Here is a 24,339-nt window from a genome sequence, read left to right as displayed (position 1 = left end):
TTAGTAAAAGATGTATTTTTCACGTTTCACTTTTGTTGATTCATTCTCTATTTTAATAATTGGTTATTTTATTTATTGCATATAACGAAATGCATAAATATTGTTAAAGTGAATAGTTTGACATGTATAGAATACACTTAATAATTAGTGAATGAATTATAATTAAATGAAGGATCCCCTGAACAGGGTAAGGGCCAAGGGGTATAGAAATTGTATGGCTGGAGGGATACATGAATTATAATAATAAAATAATGAATGAGAATAAGATATTTGTTTTTTGTTTTTTCATCAAAGTAATTTATTTTGCACACATTTACATTTTTTTCAAACCTCCTCTACGAATGACTGGGCCCATCTGTCTAAATCTAAAAGTTCAAGCTTCTTTTTTTGGAAGTCCTTCACTGTTTTTTTTTTTCCTCCACATTTCCCCCATTCTCTGTAGAGAACATATAATGAATATCTATCAGCGTTATTTGAAGAATTTTTGGGGTTTGTAAAAATAAATATTTTAGTTTTGCGGACCCCCTCAGATAACCCACCCAAGGATAAAAGTTTATCTCCGCCACTACTTACCTTGTAGCAAATAGTTGTGAAGGGGGAAAAAAGAAATGCTGTCTGATAAACTAGTGAACTGATGAACATAATTCTTGTTTTGTTATGTTTTTAATACAGAAAAATTGCACATAGCAAATACCTTTTTAATAAAGAAAAGTAGCACTGTATCAAATATAGAACTTGAAGTGCATCGTGGCTGGCTCTCCTTTCCCACATGCGACGGCATCACAGTACCTTAACTATTTCCTTTTTTCCCCCACTTCGCTCGCTTTAGCTTTGCTCATTTAATTCATGTTGTTTGAAAGCTAAAACGGCCAAGCTAAAAAGTCACTTTGCATGAGAAATAGCAGACATTTGGGTCTCTTAATGACCTCTAAAGAACCTCCTTTGGTTCAGGACTTGGTCGACGCAAGGTTGACATTACACTTTAACCGCATCCACTTTCAGTCTTGAGTCATTAGGGCGCCCGTGCAGGGTTTCCCTCCCGTGAACGTGGCCAGGAAGCGTTCCCATGCAAGTCACGTCTGGACTGTGTCGCCATCAGGGATACTTTAGATGCATTCATATCCACGTTCGCGTAGAAATGTCTGCCAGGAGTTTCCAGCCTGTAGCGGAAGGATTCTGTGCTCTCTGTGTGTGTGCTTTGCGAGTTTGCGTGAGTGTGTGTATTGGCGTGTCCAAGTACTTACATGTGTCGTTTAAGATTTTTGATGACCAGTCAGTAATTGTTAGGGAACAATGTTGTTCTTTTTCCCCTCCAGGAATAATGCACTTTTTTTCTCTATGGCTGATTTTATACCATACACGTCAGACAAATATTTCTCTAAGCATGATATATTTTACACCAAATATGTCCGCTTTCTCTCATTCGTGTCCATTCCCACTCATAAATGACCAAAAACAACCTCTCTTCGATCTTGTCACTTTTCTTTCCCAAATGTAAAGTGTCAAAATGTCAAAACTGGTCTGCCACAGTTGACAATCAGTTTTATGTGTTCATACTTGACAAAACAAACTGCACAAAGGAAGAAATACAACTAGAGTTTGATCATTAAAAAAAAAAACTGAGTAAAGTGTTGTAAAAGCTGTTATTGTTTGTCTCGTTCTAGTAATCGCGATTCATCGAGCGAGAGAGACTGAAGCAAAAAAAAAAAAAATGTTGCAAACTACAATGACAGGGATAATTTAGCAAGCGATTGTACAACTTCAGATAACTGAGTGCACTTACAGGGACATCTTGTTCAAATTTCCCCCCCAGTCAACAGATGTGGTGCTAGCCGCATACAAGCTAACTGCGCACACGCTAACTGCATATGTGCTAAGCCGCATACAAGCTAAACTGACGGTATTATCTTATCGAACGCCATCTGTACTTTCATGACCACTTAGCTGTTTTGCCTGACACTGACATTTTATATGAAAGCGCTTTTGTCTTCGCTGCTACTCGGAATTTATCAAACGTTGCAGAATTATTGTTTGGTAAGCGACAACACAGAGCATTTGATGACAACTTGGCTTCTATTCAGCACTTGGACAATCACCATTCTTGACCGAGGGTCTACAAATGTTCAGGGATGGTTCTTTGATATCTAAGAAAGAAACTTGAAACAGCTGCGTGGAATACATTGTGGTTGTTTATTGCCATCCATCTTGTTGTTGTCTTTTATTAAAATATCCCTGTTGATTTGAATTTATATAAATTCCAAAGTGGTTGAGGTAACTTGGGTCACAGTTCTTAGCTTAGCTTTGAACTGATTTTCCACATTGTTGATCACATGGATGACTTATTGTCTTATTGCATTTAAAACCTCCTTGGCAGAGGTGCTAAATAGCAGAAAACCCAACTAAAGAAAACCAAAGGAGCTTTTATTGTCCGCTCTCTGCGTGTCGATTGTGGTCTTTTGCAAGCATTTAGCTCTTGATTTACTTAGCATACAACCTCTTACTGTTACTGCTTGCTTACTCATAGTTTTGTGCGTAAAGTACCCTGGGAAACACCAATGCGGTCGGTGATTGTTGTTATCGTTGGCTCCGTTTTAAGACTTTGAGTGCACTTTGGATTTGGACTCTTTTTGTGTTTTAGTAACTCGCAGGAGATTAGCATTCCCCCCCAAAAAAATAATTTAAAGGTGAAATTCCGTTTTTTTAATGGCTTATATACAAATTAGTCGTGTCAATGCCAAGCGCTAAGCTGAGCTTCATTGAATTTCGTTGAATGCACAGATTATCGTTAGTTGACCGCGTTTAGTGTATGATAAGATGCTCATGTGAGTGCTAGCTGAAATTGTCGACGTGGGAGTGGGTCCAGGGTGAGCTATACTCATGGTCGCGTGTATTTTGGTGGCTTGGTGATGAACTGCTGCCTCCACCAGACGAAATACAATCCATGCTCGTATTGTCATTATGGGCCTCGCTTTTCTCTCTTCAGACACTTTGAGAACCTCGAGAAGTAGTCATGCGCCAAGTCAGAATACCCTAGCTTTGCCCCGGTTGCCATGGTAATGAAAGTGGTACACGATGTTGGCCCTGCTGCAGTGGCTCGTTGGCCTGAGACAGGACCGCCTCTTAAAAAGTGGCTATTTTCAGAGATAAAGGGTAGGGCCGACACTGACTTCGGTACCCGTCGCTTGTTGTAAGACACCCGCGAACTGTTTGTCACCACCAACATTTTTCTCATGTCTTGTGAATGACTCGTTTTTTTGGTGGTTAGTGGTGGTCAGTGTCAAATGTTCCACAGCGACTAGGACAATCTGTGCACCTGGACTCGATCTCCAGTTCTACAACTTCCTGTCCCCAAGCGCTCTGATTTGACGGCACAGAAACACAAGCCAGACGTCCATCTAGTAGCCGTAGCGTTAACGTCGGGTCAGGTTGGGTAAACGGTGTGCCTCACAAGTGTCACACTAGCGCTAAGCAGATGAGGTCATCAGAGGTTTTCGGTCAGGCGTAAATCTCGTCCTTTGGGATGAAGTGTCGAGGCCTGCAGGCAAAATATACATGCCCTCTTGACTCTAGTCCCCATCAATAACGTGTAGGAAAAACACAACCAGAGTGGCTCGAAGACTTCCGCCAAAGCTGAACTGGAGTTCTTTGAATCGGTACCAACGTATAAAACCTCTTGCGTTTGAATGTATCTACGAACTAGCCGCAGGGACAGTTAGAAAAACAGCCATTCACACTCACATTCACACTTACTGTATGGACAATTTAGTGCCAACAAGGAACCTCACATGTATATTTTTGGAACGTGGGAGGAAGCAGGACTACCTGGAAAAAACTGACACATCAATGACCCGCCGTGCAGCCAAGATTCAGGCATTGAGTTGCGGTTCTAATTAGCACAGACACGGAACGGTGGAATAAATTTGAATTTTTCTGCTTCGGAGGTAGTATCAATAGACGCTTAGATACTTCCTATAAAAGTCATACGTTTTCCACTTTTTCCATGTCCGTACCATTCATGTAGAACACTCACATGAAATGAGGGAGGCTTACCTGGCAATATTCCACATTCACAGGTAGTATCAGGCCTCTTTCACACTGCTGGTAAAAACGATGTTTCCACCTTTTACCCGGTCTTCATCACAGAACCGAACATCAGTTTTTCATCTTCACAGGTCGACTTGTATCAGTGCCAAAACAAAGGCGGAAGACAAGATGCTAACATCACACGTCTAATTACTCGACGACGGGATGCTTTGTTGCTTTGTGAAAGCTCAGACACAGTTGCAGCGATGTAGCAAGTTAGTATCGTCTCTTCTGTCACGGCTGTGATTCAATTTTTGAGTTGATCCCTCAACTGCTCCCAAATTCATAACAGACATACTTGTTTGTAAACGGATTTGCCACTGAACTTTAGGACCCCACTTAGGGAGACCATGACAAATGCGCCGAGTGTGTGTGTATGTGTTTGTATGCTCTTTGTCACACGGATAAAGTGGGATCATTCCACATGGAACACCCCCGACCCCCTTTACTCGCCTCCTTTGTTTTATGGCATTACACTTGGCTTTCACTTCCACTCTGGCTTTAAAAAGCTGCTAACTGTGCTTATAAACTCATAAACACACACATTAGCGGCCATTCATGTCTAGTGGCAAAATCAGAGCAATTGTAATGAAGCTTTGCAGAACGTCTGTTTGGTAGGGTGGCTCCACAGTGGATTAGATTGAAAACAAACAGAGCTAATGAGTTGTCCAGCTAAGCAAACAGTGCTGGGGGCAAGACAGGCTAACGAGGCATTTGAAGAGTAAACAGAAAAGATAAAGAGACACGAAGACCAGAGGCGAGAGTGACAGGCTAACTTGATCCATAAGGAAAAATGAAGGATTTCACACCCGCGACCCGAGTGAGGCTAAGAGGTTCGGAAAATGAAAATAAAATAGTCAGGAAAGTTATTTTTGGCATTTAATGAGTTCAAATCATCCTTTAAAAATCATCCCACTGTGGCCCAGCTTATGCTTCTAATGCTATTTAAATTATTATTGTAAAACACACAGCGCCTTGACAAGAATAGCCCACCAGAGCCGCGCAGGGACACCCAGAAGCCTCGGTTTGCATCTGTACATTCCCAAAAAACACAACATCAAACCGCTAACATGTCATGTTTTGCAACTTTCCAGCATGAATAAGTCATGCTAGCAATGTAGCTGCTGCGGCGGCTATAGTCAGCTTGTTTACAAATCGCATTCATGTTAATGAGGTCTGAGGAAGGAGTAAAGTGAGGTTGCGTTCAAATCTTGCTAGCAGTTTTTAAAACTGCATACTCCTCCTTGAAACACATTCTCCAAAAAGTCACACAACGTTTTATGGCAAACTTTTAAATGCATGCACCACCTTCAATTTTGTTATTTCCTGGCAAAGTAGCGCAACAGAAAGTAGAAGTCGAGTGACGGAGTAATGGAGAAGGTGGAAAGAAACGACGGGAAGTTAAAGGGAAGCAACTGAAAACTCTGGGGAGGTGCAGTCGTAAATGTCTGGCGCCGAAAGCCAAAGACAAAGCCAGGGAAAGTGAAACGACATCAAATATTGACAGCATGAGAGAGGATTCAAGAGAATTGTTGTGTCAGGCTGCCGTTTGTTGGTCGGAGTGGCCAACCTCCCCAATTCCACTCCCACCAGCGAGCATCTTTGTTTCATCTGGATGAAGAAATCCCGCATGCTTCCAGAGTACGTTCATTCTTGTATTCCCAATATGCACACGTCACTTATTTTGTGTGTATCCACTTGTCTCTTGTTTCTTAATGGGCCCTCTGTTCATACCGGGGTTATAATAGCTTTGGATTTTTCATTATAGTCAGGTTGTTTGCTTATTTTCCTACATATTTTGTTTAAATATATAATATATATATATATATGTATATATATATATATATATATATATATATATATATATATATATATATATATATATATATATATATATATATATATATATATATATATATATATATATATAAACTATATATATATATATATATATATAACTATATATATATATATATATATATATATATATATATATATATATATATATAATTATCACTCTAAAGAGAAATAGTGACTCGTTGCGTTTTGGGAGCCTCTTCCCAGCCTGGTCCCTCACTCAAATCTGTCCCCCAAGCAACCACAACTCATTATATTCCTCCCCGCGCCCGGCGCGGCCATTGAAGCGTTGCGGCGAAAAATAGACTAATGACAGATTGATGATGGATGACAAACTAAATAAAGGGGTTACCGTCGATGCTTATTCCGTCTATTTTAAAATGTGTCCCGTCATTCGTCGATCGTCAGGCAAAATGGGCAACCGTCAGTGACGGAGCGACAGACCGGCCCGTCACATAGACGGAATGCCCACCTCTGGAAAACAAAGGACATTTTTTGCTACAATTATCATTTCAGTTCGTAAAATTTTGTTTCAGTTAGCATTCTTGTTTTCACTTTATTTTATGATAATGAAAATATTTTTACTTTGTACAATTATTTTTTAGACAACTCCAAACCATTTTTTTTTCAATTGTTGACACTTCCTTACTATGGTTGAGTTACAGTGCTTGCTCATTCAGGATTGAATATCTTATTCCACTGTGTGTGTGTGTGTGTGTGTGTGCGTGGGTGTGCGTGTGGGCGTGCAGATGCACACCGAGCCCATCATCCATGCCAAAGACAAGGTGGTGCGTCGTGTTTCCTTGCAAATGTCCGTTGCTATTGAGTCTGACAAGAGATGCTAAATGGAACCACGTGCACCCACCAAAAATTCCCCCAAAAGCTTTTATTACAAAACTTGAGGCCACACAGTCACAGCCCCTTCAACATCACAAACAAGTTAGTTGGCACACCCTGACTTCAAGCCATGCACTCTCTTCAACGCACCCTCTGTCCACTGCACACTAAAAAAAATTGTAACTTCCCTATATATATATATATATATATATATATATATATATATATATATATATATATATATATATATATATATATATACATATATTTAAATTATAATTCTCATTGTCAGACCCTGTTTAATGTATTTTTAGACGAGGGCGTGGAGAGGGAGGAGTCAGGTACACCAACAGGTACGTTCAACTTGGCAATGATTGAGAGATACGAAAGGAATCTTGGATTCATGCGTATGCGCATTCATACATCCAGATTTTTTGGTTGCATTTTTCTCTTGAACGCCTCTATCATTCTCTAAATCTTTTTACAAGGCCTTTTGAGTTGAGCTTCCTGTCTTTAATGAAAGACCTAATTGTCTTGGTAAAGGCTGTCGACCAGAGGGGTGTGACCCCCAACAACACACACGTCCAAAAACTCCAGTCATCTTTTTCCGATTAGCGTGCACCTGAACGCCCCTCTGGAAAACCACCGTGGCTCCTTTTTTTTTTTTTTTTTCATACAATGTGGTCTTCGTTAGCTGTGTTCAGGCTGTCAGCGTGTATGCGTCAACACAACAAATCAGCAGGCCAATATAACACACTGTAACTACACTGTTGCCATGCTATTGTTTGCGTTTGGCCAGCAAAGTGGGCCACTAGTCTCAAATTGTCATGTAAGACCACTACACACATTGCGCTAAAATTTGAAAATGTGGGGCTTGAAAGAGAAAAAAAAATAAACATTAGTTTAGCCTATTGCTGTAGTGCTATAGCCCACACTCTTTACTTTACTCAGTCCCCTCTTGAATCAAGTTGCCGCGGCATTGGCAGTAAAATATGCTAATGTTAGCATACCTTGTCGACGTGCCTATGATGATGCACTTTTGAGTCTCCACTCGTGGTGTGCTCCGTTTCTTGCTACCCGCAGTCTCCTCTCGAGTCAAATGGCTGCAACAATGGAAGATTTGAAAATACATGTTAGTAAAGGCAAACTAGGCAGGCGTGCTAACAATAGCTTAGCCTGTTGCTGTGCCTTAGTTCAGGGCACTGCAGTATTGTTCTGTAAAGGCTCCACTTGACTGTACTGCTCCGTTTTCACGCCGCCCTCTGTCTCCTCTCAAATTGAATTTCCGCACTGCTGTAACATTTGAGGAAGCGCGCCTACAAATTAAAATAATAAATTAGCACGCTAACGTTAGCTTCTTTGTACATTAGCCGTGGATGCTGCAGTATTACAAGCCACAGTCTCCACTCTACTGCGCCACTCCATGTCCTTGCTGACCTCAATCTCCTCCCATACAGATATGACAACCACAAACGCGCATGCTAGTGTTAGCTGTTGCTGTGTTTTAGCGGTGGATGGGGCAGCACTCTACTCCAGTCTCGACTTTGCTGCACTGCCTAGTGAGTGTCCACGTGTGTGTGTGTGTGTGTGTGTTGTCTGTGAGTAGTAAGAAAATAACAACCTTATTTTGAAAAAAAAAAAAAAAAAAAAAAAAAAGACTTTTACAGAGTGGACCCTCATAGTGCTTCAGTACAGTCATTCATATAAAATAAAGGCAAATGAATCAAAAATTATGTCAAATTACAGTTGTTAACTTACTAAACACTTTCGACTTGCAGGTTTTTAAGCGTTTACTGCAACAACTTCACAAAAGCCAACAAGTGTGGCGTAAACATAAATCAGTAAGTCATAAATCAGATCGTGTCTTTGTGTGTGTGCGTCTTTGTGTGTGAGTGTTTAAGTGGAGTTTGAGAGTGTTTCAATATGTTGTAAGCTAATTCCCTTGTGGGAAATTGTAGCTTGTTTGGTGTATTTCCCCCTCACACGCACATGTTCCCATGCGAGCACGCTTGTCTGTCAAGGTGGGACGTCAACGTGGCGAGTCCCAGTGGACAAAAACCATCTTGTGTGTGTGTGTGTGCGTGTGTCATAGTAAGACGCTCAGAGGGTCACAGATGCCAAATTCGTGTGGTGACACGGAGCCCCCTGTGGGGTCAGGGGCACATTCCAAATGCTCATCATCTCCGAGGAAGTCGCACTCACTTGTTCTCACCTCTTCTCCTTTCTACTTTGACTGCTTTCATGCCGCATGCGCCACATGCGTGGATCTGCGACACTGATTGACAAGTGTAATTCTGTGGAAATAGAATCCATGCTTTCGCTGCTTTCCACTTTTTTTATTCAGATGATGTCCACCGTGGGAAACTTAGCGGCCCAGGCACTTGGCATTTGGAATCGGGCGGACCGGCGATGAAGCGCTGCCTCCATCAGTGAAAATACAGTGCAAGATGTCTTTTGTAGGCTCACGTTTTTCTTCCTGTGAGTTAGCAACTGTTATTCGCGTAGATCTTTTCACAGAGGGGACTCATTAGCTTAACATAACGATGCAAGGTGTCTCTGCAGTTCTCAGCTCAAAAGGAAGAGTATAGTATTCCGCAATTTGGGGGTATGTGTTGTAAGATTGTTTGTCCATTGCATGCGCCACATGCCCAAATCCACTCATTGAAAAGTGAAGTGTGGCATCCACCACTGAAAATGTTATTTTATCTTCGTGGGGGCTCGCTTTCTCGTCAGACTCTGGGCTGCTTGAGAATAAGTAGCCGCTCGCCTTGCTGCAACACCCGAGCTCCCGAATGAGGGTGAGCGGTGGCTCATATGAATGAAACAAGACCTCAAAACAGGCTCATTTCTGAGAGACAAGAACATTAAGGTCAAAAGTGTGCTGTAGTTCTTGGCCCTTGTGGTATTTTGATAAAAATGTGCCATAAACACGTTATGGTGACACCTGGGATCTGTTTTAAGGAAGATGGGAAAAGTGATGGACAGGTGACGCCGGGACCGGGAGCGAGGCGAGGCGAGGCATAACACGGGAAGCAAAGCAGGAAGTGCAGGTCAAACGTGTTTGGCGGCGGAAGCCCATCCGGACCTCCTGCTTGGCTCGCTCTAGTCAAAGCTTCCTCTGTGAGGCGAAGCTCTGATGTCTCCCCGGAGGCCGGCGTCCTGGAAGCGTGTGGTGGGCTGGCAGGGCAAATAAACAGCCAAGAAGGAGGCCTTGGACGAGGTCTTGGCGTGTAACACCTTCACACAACAATCAGGCGCACGCGCACGGTCTGTAATTAGGAAGCAACGCCAAAGAAGCTGTAACACGCTGCCCTGGGGAACACCCTCATAAAACATGCTGCTTGGCTTTCATGCGGAAATACTAAGAATTGGAAAATTACACAAATATAAATCACATGTGTGATACAATCAGTTATTTTCAAATAACCCCTTATTGAACACGCATTCAGTTAAACATGTAGTGAAATGCATCAGAATTTAAACATTTTATATATATATACGTATATATATATATATATGTATAAATATATGTAAAAAAAATAATATATATACATATATATGTATATATATATATATATATATATATATATATATATATATATATATATATATATATATATATATGTGAAAAAAGAATGTGAAAGAAGAAAAAAAAAAAAATATATATATATATATATATATATATATATATATCCAATAACAAAAAATGTACCAAAAATCAACTATAAAATATAATAAAAAAAACACGTAAAAAAAAAAGTTTTTTATGTTTACATTTTAATGGAATAGAATACATTAAAGAAATGCATAAAATTACAGATTAGCATTAGGAAACTCTGCACATTTAAATGAAACAAAAGCTGTATAGTAATAAGCAGGATCAAGTTTAGAAAGTGTATCTTTGAAGAATGTTTGATTTGAGCATATAGAATAGACACAATCTTTACAATTTAGACAATCAAGAAATGTCCTTTTCGAAAACAAAATATAAAAAAAAAGATATGGCCTTGATAAATGCACATTTAAAAGAGATATATAAAATATTCAAATATACTAAATATATAGTAGAACAAAAAAAATCTGTGGTGGCAGCATGATGTAAAAAAAGGCTTCCCCCTTGTTTTGTTTTTTTTATTTTGTTTTTTTTAATCATTTATGGACTTAACAGAGACGTCCTGGGGAGAAATACGGAGAAACGAAAAAACATGGAGAAACGATTGGCGAGAAGAGAGTCAATCCAATGGAAATAAATCCTCCCTGGTGGAGATACAGATCCAAATATTTTTAAAAAATGGTCCCAAGAGATGGGGAGAATATATCGATATTGCTCTAGTCTATAAAACATATTTGAATATTTGAATTACAAAATCTGACAGTACCATCCATCTTTATAAGGGGATCTGTGAGGCCTGTTGAGCTAACACAGCTATCAGAGCACACACACACACACACACACACACACACACACCCACACCCCCCCCCCACACACACACACACACACATATGCATAGATTTTTTTTCCACGCTGAAAATCACTAGTATTCTTGATCCGAAATAGCAGCATCTGGAGCTTATTGTACACAAAACCGACGACCACACGCACACACATTGTCATCACAACTGTAACAATATGTAAATATTGCACCAATATTTCATCAATTTTCACCAACGGCAGAAATTGGGAAATAACACACGATTTGCCCACATGTGCGGACGTAAACAAAACAAAATGCTGACATACAGTAAATGAGGATTCTGTACAGGCCACTTGAGGATTACACTCAGGGGCCACTTTATTAGGTACACTTGTGCAACTCGAATGACATTGGATATTCAGTATGAGTGCTGTGGCCCCATACCGAGCAGTACATTAGATGGCAAAGTAGTCCCAGCTGACCTGGGATTCGCCCGCAAATCGTTGTGTCAAAACAAAATGAGCGACTTCCTATGTTGAAACATTTTCCCGTGTCATCAAAATGACATCACAACGACCAATCACGGCTCAAATTCAGAAAACAGGTCAGCCGTGATTGGTCGTTGTGAGCAGTTGTAAATGTCATTTTCAGTCGACAGAAGTGACAAAATGGCCGCCCCCGGAGATGGCTAAAAACGAGTGCATTTTGCTGCTTAACTTATATTCCACAAACGCTAAATTAATCTGAATGCCGTGTTTCAACTAGGTTACCTTTAGAATAAACAAGGCATTACGCGGCTCAAACAGATCTGTTGTCTGTCTTCCAGCGATAGGGAGGATTTAAAACCGCTCAACAAACAAGCAGCACAAATCCCCCTCAGTGACGGATTGGGGGCAGGGGGGACAGGTTGCCGTTTGTGAGTGATGACGGAGAGTGTCTACAGGCCAAACTGATCTTTCATGCGGGTGTTGGATGTGGGGGCGGGGGGGTCTTGAACATCTCATCTTTAAAATTCAAATGCCGACATCATTCCGGGTTCTAGGTGCCAAAAGCAGCAGAGCACCACTTCGGGAGACGGGTTCCAGAGCTGGACCTGGATCACTTTATAATGTAGGTGAGGGCTAAACGGCTCACAGTTATAGTATGTGTTGCTGTGATTTATACAGGCAGGAATGTGTTCCAAAAAATGTGTTACAGAATACCGAAAAGAAGACGAAAATCGCCCATACTCTCAAAAGTGGACATTAGGAGCACCTTATGTGGATAGTACATCCAGTAGAAAAGTAGTCATTTCTAGCTCTTCCTTCACCCTACCATGAGAAGTGAAATCCGCAAATAATTCCTCCTCCTCCCTGTTATGCAAAGTTTTTCTTTTCGTAGAGATGTACAGTATCACTTCAACATAGTTCTTTCCTTGACACCAATTTCCACATTGACAGGTTTTTGGTGTAGAAAGAATTGTTATAGAGAAGGGCAGTCCAGTTCAGAATACGTAGAACCATTCATTCCAAGCTATGACGGTCCCGTGTCGTTTGTTATATTCAGTGTGATTGTGTTTGGGAGTCCTGCTTTTGGGCACTTTACCTTTTTTTTGGGTGTTCCCCAAAGGGTACAAATCATTCCGTTCGCAGTACGTTGTAGTGTGGATTATATCTGTAGGGATGGAATTGAACTCTCACGATCTGCAGTCAAGAAAGTTTGGATGGACCGATGGATGACCTGTTGAATATTGAACGGTTTTCAATGGCAAATGCTCGGATTGTTCAATGGCAACCAATCCAGGGTTTAGTCTGTCTTTGGCCCAAAATCAGATGGGATTGGCTGCGGTTCCTGTCATGACTCCGAATAAATTAAGCAGTATGGAATATGGATGGGCGGCACGGTGGTCGACTGGCTAGCACGTCCGCCTCATAGTTCAGAGGTCGTGGGTTGGATCCCGGCCCCGGCCTCCCCGTGTGGAGTTTGCATGTTCTCCCCGTGCCTGCGTGGGTTTTCTCCGGGTACTCCGGTTTCCTCCCACATTCCAAAAACATGCATGGTAAGTTGATTGGACTCTCTAAATTGCCCCTAGGTGTGATTGTGAGTGCGGATGTTTGTCTTTGTGTGCCCTGCGATCGGCTGGCAACCAATTCAGGGCGTCCCCCGCCTACTGCCCGAAGACAGCCGGGATAGGCTCCAGCACGCCCCGCGACCCTTGTGAGGATAAGCGGTATCGATAATGGATGGATGGATGGAATATGGATGACCACGTGGGTGAAAACCTTGTATGTCTGTTCCGTCTTAAACAGACCAACGCCTGTACATTTTTTAAATTTAATAAACGTCCAATTATTTCCCAAAACTCACATTTTACATCTCTTGCTCCCCATTTTGAGAACCAACGGTGAAGACTGTATCTGGAGAGATCCGGACAATCTGCTCTCACCCAAAAAGTGCGTACAAAAACATCAATCCAACTGCAAGTCCTTAAGACCAGATGGTAGAGCATGCTCACGGCGCTTGACAATGTAAAGATTCGGCGTTGACAGTTCCAAGTTGACCGTAACCAGAAGCAGGCATTAGCACTCCATTAAGCAATCTTGTCAAATAAGCGCCAACGGGAGAAAGGCCGTCAGGCTCGGGTGGAAGTGGAGGTTAAATAGTCTGTGGTATAAGGACTTTGAATCCTGCATGGGATAAGTGTCTGAAGCCCTCTCTTCCAGGAATGATGCCAAAGCAGAAATCCTAACAAGAACAAAGTTCTCCACAAAACCATCAAACGTGAAGACACACACGCACTCACACACGCTCGTCGGTGTGTTCTGGGGGCCTGTTTCCTGTCCATCCGACATACTTTCACACAGCAAAACAAAAACACACACGGGTCAGCTCTCCTGCTGCCCTCATCTGCTCGTCCAGACACCACGGCTTCCTCTGCGCTCTCCGCCACGAGCGCCCATGGGACACGTGCGCACGTTGATGCAGAATTGCTGGCCGACAGACGAAGTGTACCAATTGCCCCGCGCGATATCGCAGGTCATCGTTCATGCTCCGCTATATCGCAGAAAGCGGGACAGACGGTGATTGCGTACTCGCACCTTTTTTTGTCCATATCATTTGCTATGACGAGTTCCGTTCCTACGCCGGCGACGTAACCCGAATTTCCGCGCGAGTCTGAATCGACCCTTTAGTAGTGAACATCCGATGTTCGTTGGCAGCTCGCCTTTCTTTGACCTTTTGATGAAACGCAGCTTCGTTCCCGGCGTTGCGGTTTTCTTCTTGGCTGGACCTGCATCGCACACTATGGGGCTAGAGACAAAATGGCGGACGGGACTCAGGCGTCTTGGAGTCGAAACAGAGTAGGTCGCGTGCCGCGTAATCCGAGGACCTCCCGTAGTTAATTTTCCTCATCAGTGTGTTTAGCGATCGGCTTTGATTCGATCGATTTTTTCTGTGTCTGAGCGTCACTTGAAAATGGCGGATCTTCCACCAGCGTAGCTTGCGGGTCATGGGCGGAGCAACTCATTGAGGCGCAATGTTATGTTAAACAGCTTTCACAATATGACAAAATTCTGATTCAGGCGACGGATAGTTCACAAAATATTAGCTTGGTCGACTAATTTCACAACTGATGGGTGGGCAGTTGCTCTAGCAACACAGCTGTTTTTTTTGTATGCTAAGTCTTTACTCCCAAAAGGTACTCGTTGCCTTGCGGTTATCTGAAATTTTAGAATGTTGAAGAGATCTTGACAAGTCCTCACGACAACAAAGATGTGACATGGTCCTGATTTCTGTGCAGTCTAACTGTGGCTTGAAAATGGCAAAATGGGAAATAGGCAGTACGCAGGAAAAATATTTTGTTGTTCAATTGGGCACTTGATGGGTCTAAATGCACCCCAGAGACCCAACTATTTGCGGTTCGGCACCCGCGGAATCGCATATTTGTGGATTTCGTCAAAAAAATAAAAAATAAAAATATTTCTTGATATTTTTGGGGGGGCGAGGTTAGTTTTCTTTCCCCCCCGTTTTTCATGGAAAACACATATTGAATGTTTCGCAGCATTTTTTGTGGGGGAATATATATTTTTTTATCTTCCCAATACTTTTCAATGGCCGTCAATAAGTGGCTTTTTGCTATTTGATTTTGTAATTTGCGGGCCAGCCCTATTCCGCGCTCGACTGTAATGCATTAAAAAGTCGGTATTGCATACTAGTTTTCCTTAAAGTCCTGCTTTTAGAATGACAACTGTACCTTTTTTTTTATTCCCGCAATTTTACAAACGGTTACCTTGGAGACGATAAAATCACAACTCCCGTAAATGTTTGTATAAAAAACACTTTTCAGGCCATATATGTGAAAAATGAAAAAAAAACAGTAAGAAAATGGCGGCACTTTGGAGGAGAAACTCTGTGAGGAGTTGATACCATATAAATTAAGCCATCTGTGACATCACAATCCAGCAAAATTTAGAACGGCTTGCCCACAGACACCATTTGGGAAACAGGCAGCACTGGAAAGATTTTCTTGCTTGTGTAATTTAATTTCACACCGTCTAGAGAACCAACGATAAGTGTGCAATCTATAAAAATCTCACTTTTACACAACGTGACCCTTTTAAGGTGCTCTGTAGTGAATTCTTAACTCCCTAAAAGTAGTTCTTTGCTATTTTAGGACGTCGAACAGTTCCCGACTCGGCCTCACAGCGCGCGTGTCTTGTAAGAAGTGAGGTCATCCGTAATAAAGGGCACTTTCGGCCCGATTTAACGTCGCTCGTAAGTAACATCAGAATCACACCGATCGGAATCTTCGCGTCACGTAACCTTGCGGCCGCTTTAATCCGAGCGGCGTAAAAGGTATGAGTTTCTCCCGCGGGACCCGGCCCCCATCTGCAAATCATTACCTCCGCTGACTGATTTGTCGACGGACTCAATGAAGTAGTGACAATTTTCATCTTAACTTTCACCCACCTGTCTCCACCTCGCTTTGGGATTAAAGCTGCCCAATCATCTGGATCTCATCAGTTCAGGCCTGTCTCGGCGGTTTATGGGGGATTATTCGCTCTGGGGAGTGGGGTGATTTAGAGTGATGCTGCGTGGAGGCTGCAGATGAATAAAAGGCAACTTGTCGTGGGACCGCGCAGACCGCTAATTCGCACACTTTTGCACTTCCTCCCCTCGTGTGTGACATTTGTTGTGCGGTTCACGCCGCTGGAGTCATATCCTCTTGTGATGTGCGTAACATGTGTTGGGCCACATGTGACAAAATGCCCTAAATCACTTTTAGGGTGTAATGGCTTCCATGAATGAATTAAAAAGGCAATCGGCGGACGATATTTTTAGGAGCACGACATAGACGTTTTCAGGCGTTCGCACGGGCAGTGTGGTGCAAAAGCGTATTTGGGCCACATGGAAAAAGGGGGGAAAAACGTTAAATTTAAAAGGAAAAAGTCTGAACGATCAATTGTAAAGTTCGATTATTTCATTCATTCACTGCCATTGACGAATTTACTTGTCTTTTCACAGTCTAGCCATTCAATCCCAGGAAATTATTTATATATATATATATTTTTTTATGTTTTCAAATGTTGGGGTAAAAGAGGGTCTGAAAATGTCTGGCAGCGAATGAGTTAAAAATGTTTTGTGCTTATAAGGCTGCTAGTTTATGCTTGTAAAATGTGTTGTCATGACCTGCGTTTTTGCTCATTTGTTCGTTTTTGTTTGGATTTCATTTTTTTTTTACCTCTTTTTCATTAGGTTTTTGTGTCCACCTGTTCTCATCGGCCCGGCCTCTTGCGTCTACCGATTAGCGCCCTCAGCCACTCGTGTCTTGTCCAGATGTTCCTCGTTGCCCTCCAATTTGACGTCCTTATTGATTTTGATGTTTCCGATTGAGAAGTTGGCCACGAATGAGCTAACCTCCTTTCTGGCCCTTAAACAGGTTTCGATTGTTTCGATTCTTTCCCCGATAGTTTTTCAAGCCCTAGTGATTTTTTTTTTTTTTTTTTTTTTCACATTTTCTTTTGAATGATCCGACACAAACTGAAAGAAACCAGTGAATTAAATATAAGCAAACAGGCAAGACAACAAGGAGCATCTGGACAGAACCTTATGAAACAGTTAAGACATGAAAAAAAGAGACACGGGGTAAACAAAATCCAAACAAATCGTAATAAATAAAACACACACACACAATCTGACACAGATTTTGTCTTACTATTACAACCATATTGTCAATAAATAAACTGCCACACTCCATTTAATAGCAGAGAAGAACAGACAGAAATGTTATGGAAATGAAGTCATATTATGTGATTTTTTTTCTTAGGTTTATAAAACTTGAATTGTCTTAAAGTGCCCCCCCCCCACACACACACACACACACACGTTTCTGCACGTTCTAAGCATGTACTATATTTTATTCAGATAAAATCTCTTAATTATTATAACTTCAATCTTAATTTTTGCTTGCATTTTTTTTTTTATTTAACTTTGCTCCTGTTTAATGTTTTATACATGCTAATGCCTTTTCCGTGGCAATATTCCAGATGTATTCTCTTTGAAAAAAAAATCTCTATGAAAAAATAGTACGCGATATGGACAGGGATTTAAACCTGCAACCTCAGAACTGTGGAGGCACATGTTCTAACCAATCCCCTGCCATTAATGTACATTTTCTGGGGAAAAGGCAGTAGCTTTATTCAATACAATAGCGATATTATTTGAATCATGGAAATGATATGACTTTTGCAATATTCAAACCTTTTTTGTGTTTGTTTTCTCTCGCAGGAGGAAATGCTGCGAAGGCTTCAGGTTTGTGATGGGCCAGTGCATACCTGAAAGTAGGTAAAACACACATTTTAAAAGTTTTTTGTTCTCTCTCTCTCGGTCTCTCTCTCTCTCTCCCTTCCCCCCCCTTCCCCCCCCCACACACGCAATTCCCATGCTCCCATATAATCTTCCCATTCCGCTGGGAAACATCCTGCGCCAAAACAAGGTCTGCCGACCACATTGGTTTGCGTGGCGCTCCAAAGAATTCCACATCATTGCCTTTTTGTCACTTTGGAACGATGACGTAAGACAAATTAGCTCACTGCTGGCTCGACAACAAAGTGGCCAAGGCCGTTGAACTTGCATTTGCGCTTGATTGTTGTGCTTCATATGGAACATATCATCGAGCATTGTGTATTTTGCTGCATTCTTAAGCAGGGAATGACTGACATGGAATACATTGAGCAACAGATAAAAGAAGGAAATCGGACCACAAGAAGTAGCTCTTGCCCACCACGGTTCCACTTTAAAAGAGCTGCAGAATTTATAGGAAATACAAGAAATATTATTATTGAGGGAAAAAAAAAGAAAAAAACATACCCTTGCTAAAATATTGGCTTGTGTCATTTGGGGATTTTTATTTTTTTAATTTTTTTTTATTTAACCAGGTCCTCAGAATGCTGGCCACCTCTGATAAAATATCCTGCATCCACAGTGTGACAGATCAAGCGAAATTATTCATTTTAATCATATTGAATGAATACAATGCATTCAGTAATTGGTTCCGTTTTTTTGTTGTTTTCTGAAAAGAGAAAATAGTTAAAAAAAAAAAAAAAAAAGACCTCCGGCATTATTTTCGGAATGTGCCTGCAACGTATAATATTTATAGCACTGTTATCATAGCAGGTACAGCAACCTATAATAACACACATCCAAACCTTATTTAGGAAAAGGGACACTTGTATGCTATGCTAACAGCTAGAGAAGGCCTAGTGCACAAGGAACGATCCATAAAGGCACGCTCGGTATGAGTTTGGTGCGGAAGAACGGGACCACAATGTGACTTTAAAACAGTGTTTTAAAACAAAAGCACATAGTTTACATTACAATAATCTCACGGGACACCATTATAATAAAATGTATCTTTGGTACAAAAACAAAAAAAAAATCCCTACTCTTAAGTCCTGTCTGTTCCATCATTAATTTTTGACAGCTCCCTCCATATGTTTTTTTTGTTTGTTTTTTCTTTCTGCGCAGGCGTGGACGTGTGCGCCGCGTCGCCGTGCGAGCAACAGTGCACCGACAACTTTGGACGGGTAGTGTGCACGTGCTACTCGGGTTATCGCTTCGACCGGGAGAGACACCGCACCCACAAGTCTCCTTATTGTCTTGGTCAGTAGCGCTAAGAATGACAAAGGCTGGATCAGAGAACAGAATTCAGGCTGATATGGAATCAGGGCTGGATTGGCCGTCTGGCCTGCATGGCAGATGCCCGGTGGGCTGGCGTCTTTTGGGGCCGATGTGGGTCTATTTCATTATTATTTACCTCCATTTTACCCCGAGAGACCGTCCCACAATTTAGAGGCGGAAGCCCATTATTCCATTTACAATATAGACAGCAAACCGAATCAATCCGCATCAGTTCGGTGATAGCCAGCGTTGGTCAGGAGTCATGTCTGGATACAAATGTTCTGTCGTTAGAATAGAAAATGTGAGGCTTGTCGTGGATGTCAATCACATCCATTATTTTCAATCAATAGTAAGCAAACAACACAGATTGCGTTATATTTCACATTTTGATGAAACTGTGGATGGTTTGACAAAAAATGACTTATCGGTTACAGAGGAGCGGAGGTGCACATGAACAGGCGTGTACACACACATGCATGCGTGCAGGCTAGCCAGTCTAAGTCAAAATGCCAGGGCTGATTTCTTGATGCCAGTCCCACGCATTAGCCACGTTCTGGCTCCGCCCCTGGTATGACATTACCTGTACTGTATATGTTTTTGGGTGTTGTTTTTACATTTTCTTCCTGGTAACTTAAGTGTGGTCCTTTTTTGATTGATAGATTTTCTAAAAAAAAAAAAAAAAATGTGAGAAGGGAAAGGAAAACCTCAAACAGCACTATGAGGATTATGAGAAGCGTTTATTTCCAAGCATGCATATTGAAATGGATCTGAGCGCTATAAGTCACAAACAAGATGGTGGGCTACTATCGATCTCGTGCTTCCCGTTGAACGTTTCAAAGTGATTTCTTCGCGCAGACATCGACGAGTGCGAGGAGTCGGGCGGCAGCGTCTGCGAGCACGAGTGCGTTAACACGGGCGGCAGCTTCCTGTGTCGATGCCGCGGTGGATACATTCTGGCTCCCGACCAGCGTTCCTGCATCGCCGTGCACAACCGTAAGATGCTAAGCTAACAGCAACACTTTTTTTTTTTTTCTCTCTCTCTCCTTTTTCTTCTTGTCTTTTTGCAATTACCAAATACGGTTGCTTGGACTACGAACGTTCACATTGCCCGTGTGTGAGTATATGAAATGGGCTGCATAAATAGAATAAAACATGCATGTAGATTCCATTTATGGCAGGTGCACCTCCTGCGTGTGAAACACATTTTGTGCTCTGATGGTATAAAAAGCTGCTACATGTGCAGCAGACATTTTGTATATTTATGTCCAGCCCATGTGGAGCAGCTAAGGTTTTGATGTCGTAACTCCAAAGAATAAAGCGAAGCAATACATCATCGCAGTATGCGCAATTTACCAAAGGCGCAGGGAACATGTCGCACGAGGCGTTTATCATCCATTATTGGGGTGGGATGGCGAGGGGAGGGGGGTGGGTGAATCACAGTGTGTCGCTCATTTGTCAACGCAGATGTGTTGGATTTAAAGCAACTGTGTTTTATTTATTATTTATTTACTCGGCGGATCCTCCTAAACAGAGCTCATGACACAATGTACGGTAGTTGAAATCATTTGAGATCCAGTAGTAGAATAAGTCGTGTTCAAATACAAAATCAAATGTAATCTCCCTTGTGCTTCATTGTCATCTTGATCTTGGACTAGCTTGCTAATAAACATGACATGGTGATTATAGTGTGCATTTAATGGCAGTGAAGCATCAATGTGTAACAATTTGACCAACCTAACAATAGCTTGACATAACGTTGATAGCTAATTCAGTGATAAACGTTGTCCGATCATTTTAGTATGCGCTGCAGTATGTGCAAAGCTAAAGTAAATGAGGGGGGCATTCTGATAAATATTGCGTTTGTGGAATACCTATTAATCCACTCGTTTTAAGCCAGCTCTGAGGGCGGCCATTTTGTCTTCTGTCAAAAAAAAAAAATGACATCACAACTGCTCACAACGACCAATCACGGCTGACCTCTTTTCTGAATCTGAGCCAGGATTGGTCCTTGTGAGCAGTTGTGATGTCATTTTCTGTCGACAGAAGACAAAATGGCCGCCCCCCCCCCCCCCATGAGATGGCTAAAAACGAGTGCATTTTGCTGCTTAACTCAAATTCCACAAACGCAAAATTAATGAGAACGCCGTGTTTCAACTTGTGGGCCTGCTGGCAACATATTCTTGGAAAAAAAAAAAGAAAAAGTTTGGGTTGACTTCCACTTTAAAGCACCAATACTGTACGTAATTGTTTTATTTTGTTGAAAGTGTGCTGTGCTCGTTTTCAGTGAGTTCATCAGGGAAGTCGGACACGCTAATGAGCGCGGGCACCTGCTCGTTTACCTGCCAGGACTTCATCAACATGAAAAGCAGTCTGCTGCAAATAAAACTGCGGCTGGCCAGTCCACAGGTAGCCCGTGGAGGTCGAACGCTGGTTGCATTTTGTAATTGGAGTGCTAATCCACTTCAAATGCTTGCAGGTTACTGACCTCCTGGCCAACAAACCACCTTTAGGGAGGCCGGGAAAAAGTCCCGACAGTCCGTGCCGTCCTGGTCTTCCTGGACCTCCAGGACCTCCTGGGGTCCCAGGTGACACCTTCTACATAGCTAATATACACCATCTACTATTTCCTAATCTGCCTACAGAATATACTTTTTTTTTAGCCCTCTAACCTATTCTACCTAATCTTCCTGTCTAATCCACCAACAGACCTACCAAACGACCCACTTATTTATCTGCCTCGTCTATCAAACGACTATACCTTACCAGACTATGTACTAGCTAAAATATCAATCAGTTTGTGCCGAATCTACTGTTACCTAGCCTACTCGCCTATAACTACCAAGCTACCTTTTTATCTCCCTCCCAACCGAAATACTTAAGCTATCCCCCTACCTACTCAACCTATACTCCACAGGTCATCCGGGGGGGCCAGGAGCTAGAGGGGACCCAGGTGGGGGAGGGCCCCCTGGGCCTCGGGGGCCCCGGGGGGACATTGGACCCATTGGTCCGGAGCCTGATCTGAGGCACATCAAAAGAGGCCGCAGAGGACCAGTGGTAAAGAAAAAAAGATTTAATAAAAAAAAATTAAAAAAAAAAACTGATGAAAATACGGAACAAAACAGTACAGTATATACAGTATGTTACTGTATATATTGGAAATACTATGCATGTAAATAGAAAGCAACCATTTGCAACTTGTGTTTTATCCTTTATGCAGGGATCACCCGGGGCCCCCGGAAGAGACGGCGTAAAGGTCAGTTCAATATCCTAACGCAGTGGTAACCCCCTGTGAAATATTTTTTTCGGACAAGTAGCCCAACCGGGTCAAGCCATTCCGGTATTGGGGAGACTCTCGGCTTTTAGGATAAGGAAACTGAATAGCCTACTGAATATAAAATTCATTTTATGAACGTATGGTTTTCTGAAATATTTACATAATTTAATATTTACTTTTAAAGGATTTTTGCTTGGATGACACTTTTTGAATATATTTAGAAATCTCCTGGGAGTGCTCACACGTACCCCCAGGGGTACACATACCCCCATTTGAGACCCACTGTCCTTATACACACATACTGCATACTAGATATAAGAATGATTTCCTCATGTTTATGTCCATGAACAGCATGTCTCCATGAGATGCACTGCTGCCCTCTTGTGGCCAAACTGCCAGCTACAACAACATCTCACAGCAGCTCAAAATTAACCAGTGACTGAATTATCTTAAGTGTACAAACATTTAGAAGGCTTGCTTATTTTCCGTGATGCGTAATGTGATTTTTGTTGTTAATAATACTGTTAACAATACAATTTGCCATTTTCAGGGCGATAGAGGAGCCGATGGTCCCAGTGGTCCCCCTGTAAGTTTATTGCACATTATCATTATTATTATTATTATTGTTATTATAATTATAACAATCATCATTATTGTTATTGTTAAGGCCAAAACAGAGTATAGGAAAAGGTTAACTCAAAATTATTATTTTACTGTATTTATTTATTGAACTATTATTATCATTATTAATGTCTGAGAAAAGCGCCACTTAATGGTATTCATTCATTCCATTTAGGTGCGTTTCATTTGTTAACATTAAACTAGCAAATCAACAATTGCATTAATAACTCAGTGTACGTGTCAAAGTGTACGTGAATTCGTGAAATAAATTGAAAATGTAAAAAAAAAAAAATGAAGAAAATAAGATTACATCATAATACTATTAAACTGAATTAAATAAAATCAAAGCAGAATAGTACAAAATATCATCTTTGTTCAAAATATTTCTGTTTTTTTTTTTTCCACCCCATTTTAAAATACTATAATACTATCAATTCGAACAATCATTATTCGCCATTGCTCATCACAATCTGTCCGTCAGGGGCCTCCCGGCTCCTTCGACTTCCTGCTGCTGATGATGGCCGACATCCGCAACGACATTATCGAGCTGCAGGAGAAAGTGTTTGGAGAGAAGAGGGGTATCTCCTTGGACTCTTTTCCCTCCGGCGGGGAGCACGATTTTACCGAGTGGGGGTCCGGCCAAGGGGACCTCATGTTCAGTACATGACATTTTTGAAGCTGCTGGTGTCATTATTTAAAAAAAAAAAAAAAAAGAAAAAAAAAAAGAGAGGACACAAAGGACTTGAAAGGACAAGCCTCATTGCGAGCATCTCTTCCTCATCTTCTCTCCTCCTGCTGCAGGTTAGCATGCAAACAGAGAATCTCCCTTGGAATTCAAATTAGATTCTTTATTGTCGATGTGCACTGAGAGGGAATAAAGTCATATTTTCAGAGTCATATTTGTTCGATTAAAAAAAAAAAAAAAAAAAAAACGGAAAAAGTCATATTGTTATGAGCAAAAGTCATAACTAAGAAACCGTGTCAGTATAATGACATCCGGATCTCTTTTTCGAGTAAAACTGTTGTAATTCTGTTGTAATATTCTAGAGAGAAATGTGTTGCCAAGTCTCGGAAAGCTTGGCCTCAGTCTTAAAT

General features: G+C 41.6%; 1 protein-coding gene across 2 annotated transcripts in view; it reads left to right on the top strand.

The window, feature by feature from the left end:
• LOC147149634 (collagen and calcium-binding EGF domain-containing protein 1-like) overlaps positions 1-24,133 on the top strand; it is a 46,670-nt gene extending 22,537 nt beyond the window's left edge. For both annotated transcript variants that reach the window (XM_086024759.1, XM_086024758.1), the window contains exons 3-11: positions 17,958-18,010; positions 19,197-19,331; positions 20,205-20,342; positions 21,634-21,755; positions 21,826-21,934; positions 22,264-22,403; positions 22,567-22,602; positions 23,174-23,209; positions 23,726-24,133. In XM_086024759.1, the coding sequence (XP_085880885.1) occupies positions 17,989-18,010; positions 19,197-19,331; positions 20,205-20,342; positions 21,634-21,755; positions 21,826-21,934; positions 22,264-22,403; positions 22,567-22,602; positions 23,174-23,209; positions 23,726-23,911 (924 nt within the window). In that variant the 5' untranslated portion in view covers positions 17,958-17,988 and the 3' untranslated portion in view covers positions 23,912-24,133. The remainder of the gene's footprint in view (positions 1-17,957; positions 18,011-19,196; positions 19,332-20,204; positions 20,343-21,633; positions 21,756-21,825; positions 21,935-22,263; positions 22,404-22,566; positions 22,603-23,173; positions 23,210-23,725) is intronic.
• The last annotated feature ends 206 nt before the right edge of the window (positions 24,134-24,339 follow it).

The sequence above is a fragment of the Filicampus tigris genome, chromosome 3 (genome assembly GCF_054856515.1).
Source record: "Filicampus tigris isolate MCC_2025a chromosome 3, RoL_Ftig_1.0, whole genome shotgun sequence".
Taxonomy (NCBI): domain Eukaryota; kingdom Metazoa; phylum Chordata; class Actinopteri; order Syngnathiformes; family Syngnathidae; genus Filicampus; species Filicampus tigris.
This window is presented reverse-complemented; position numbering and strand designations above follow the sequence as displayed.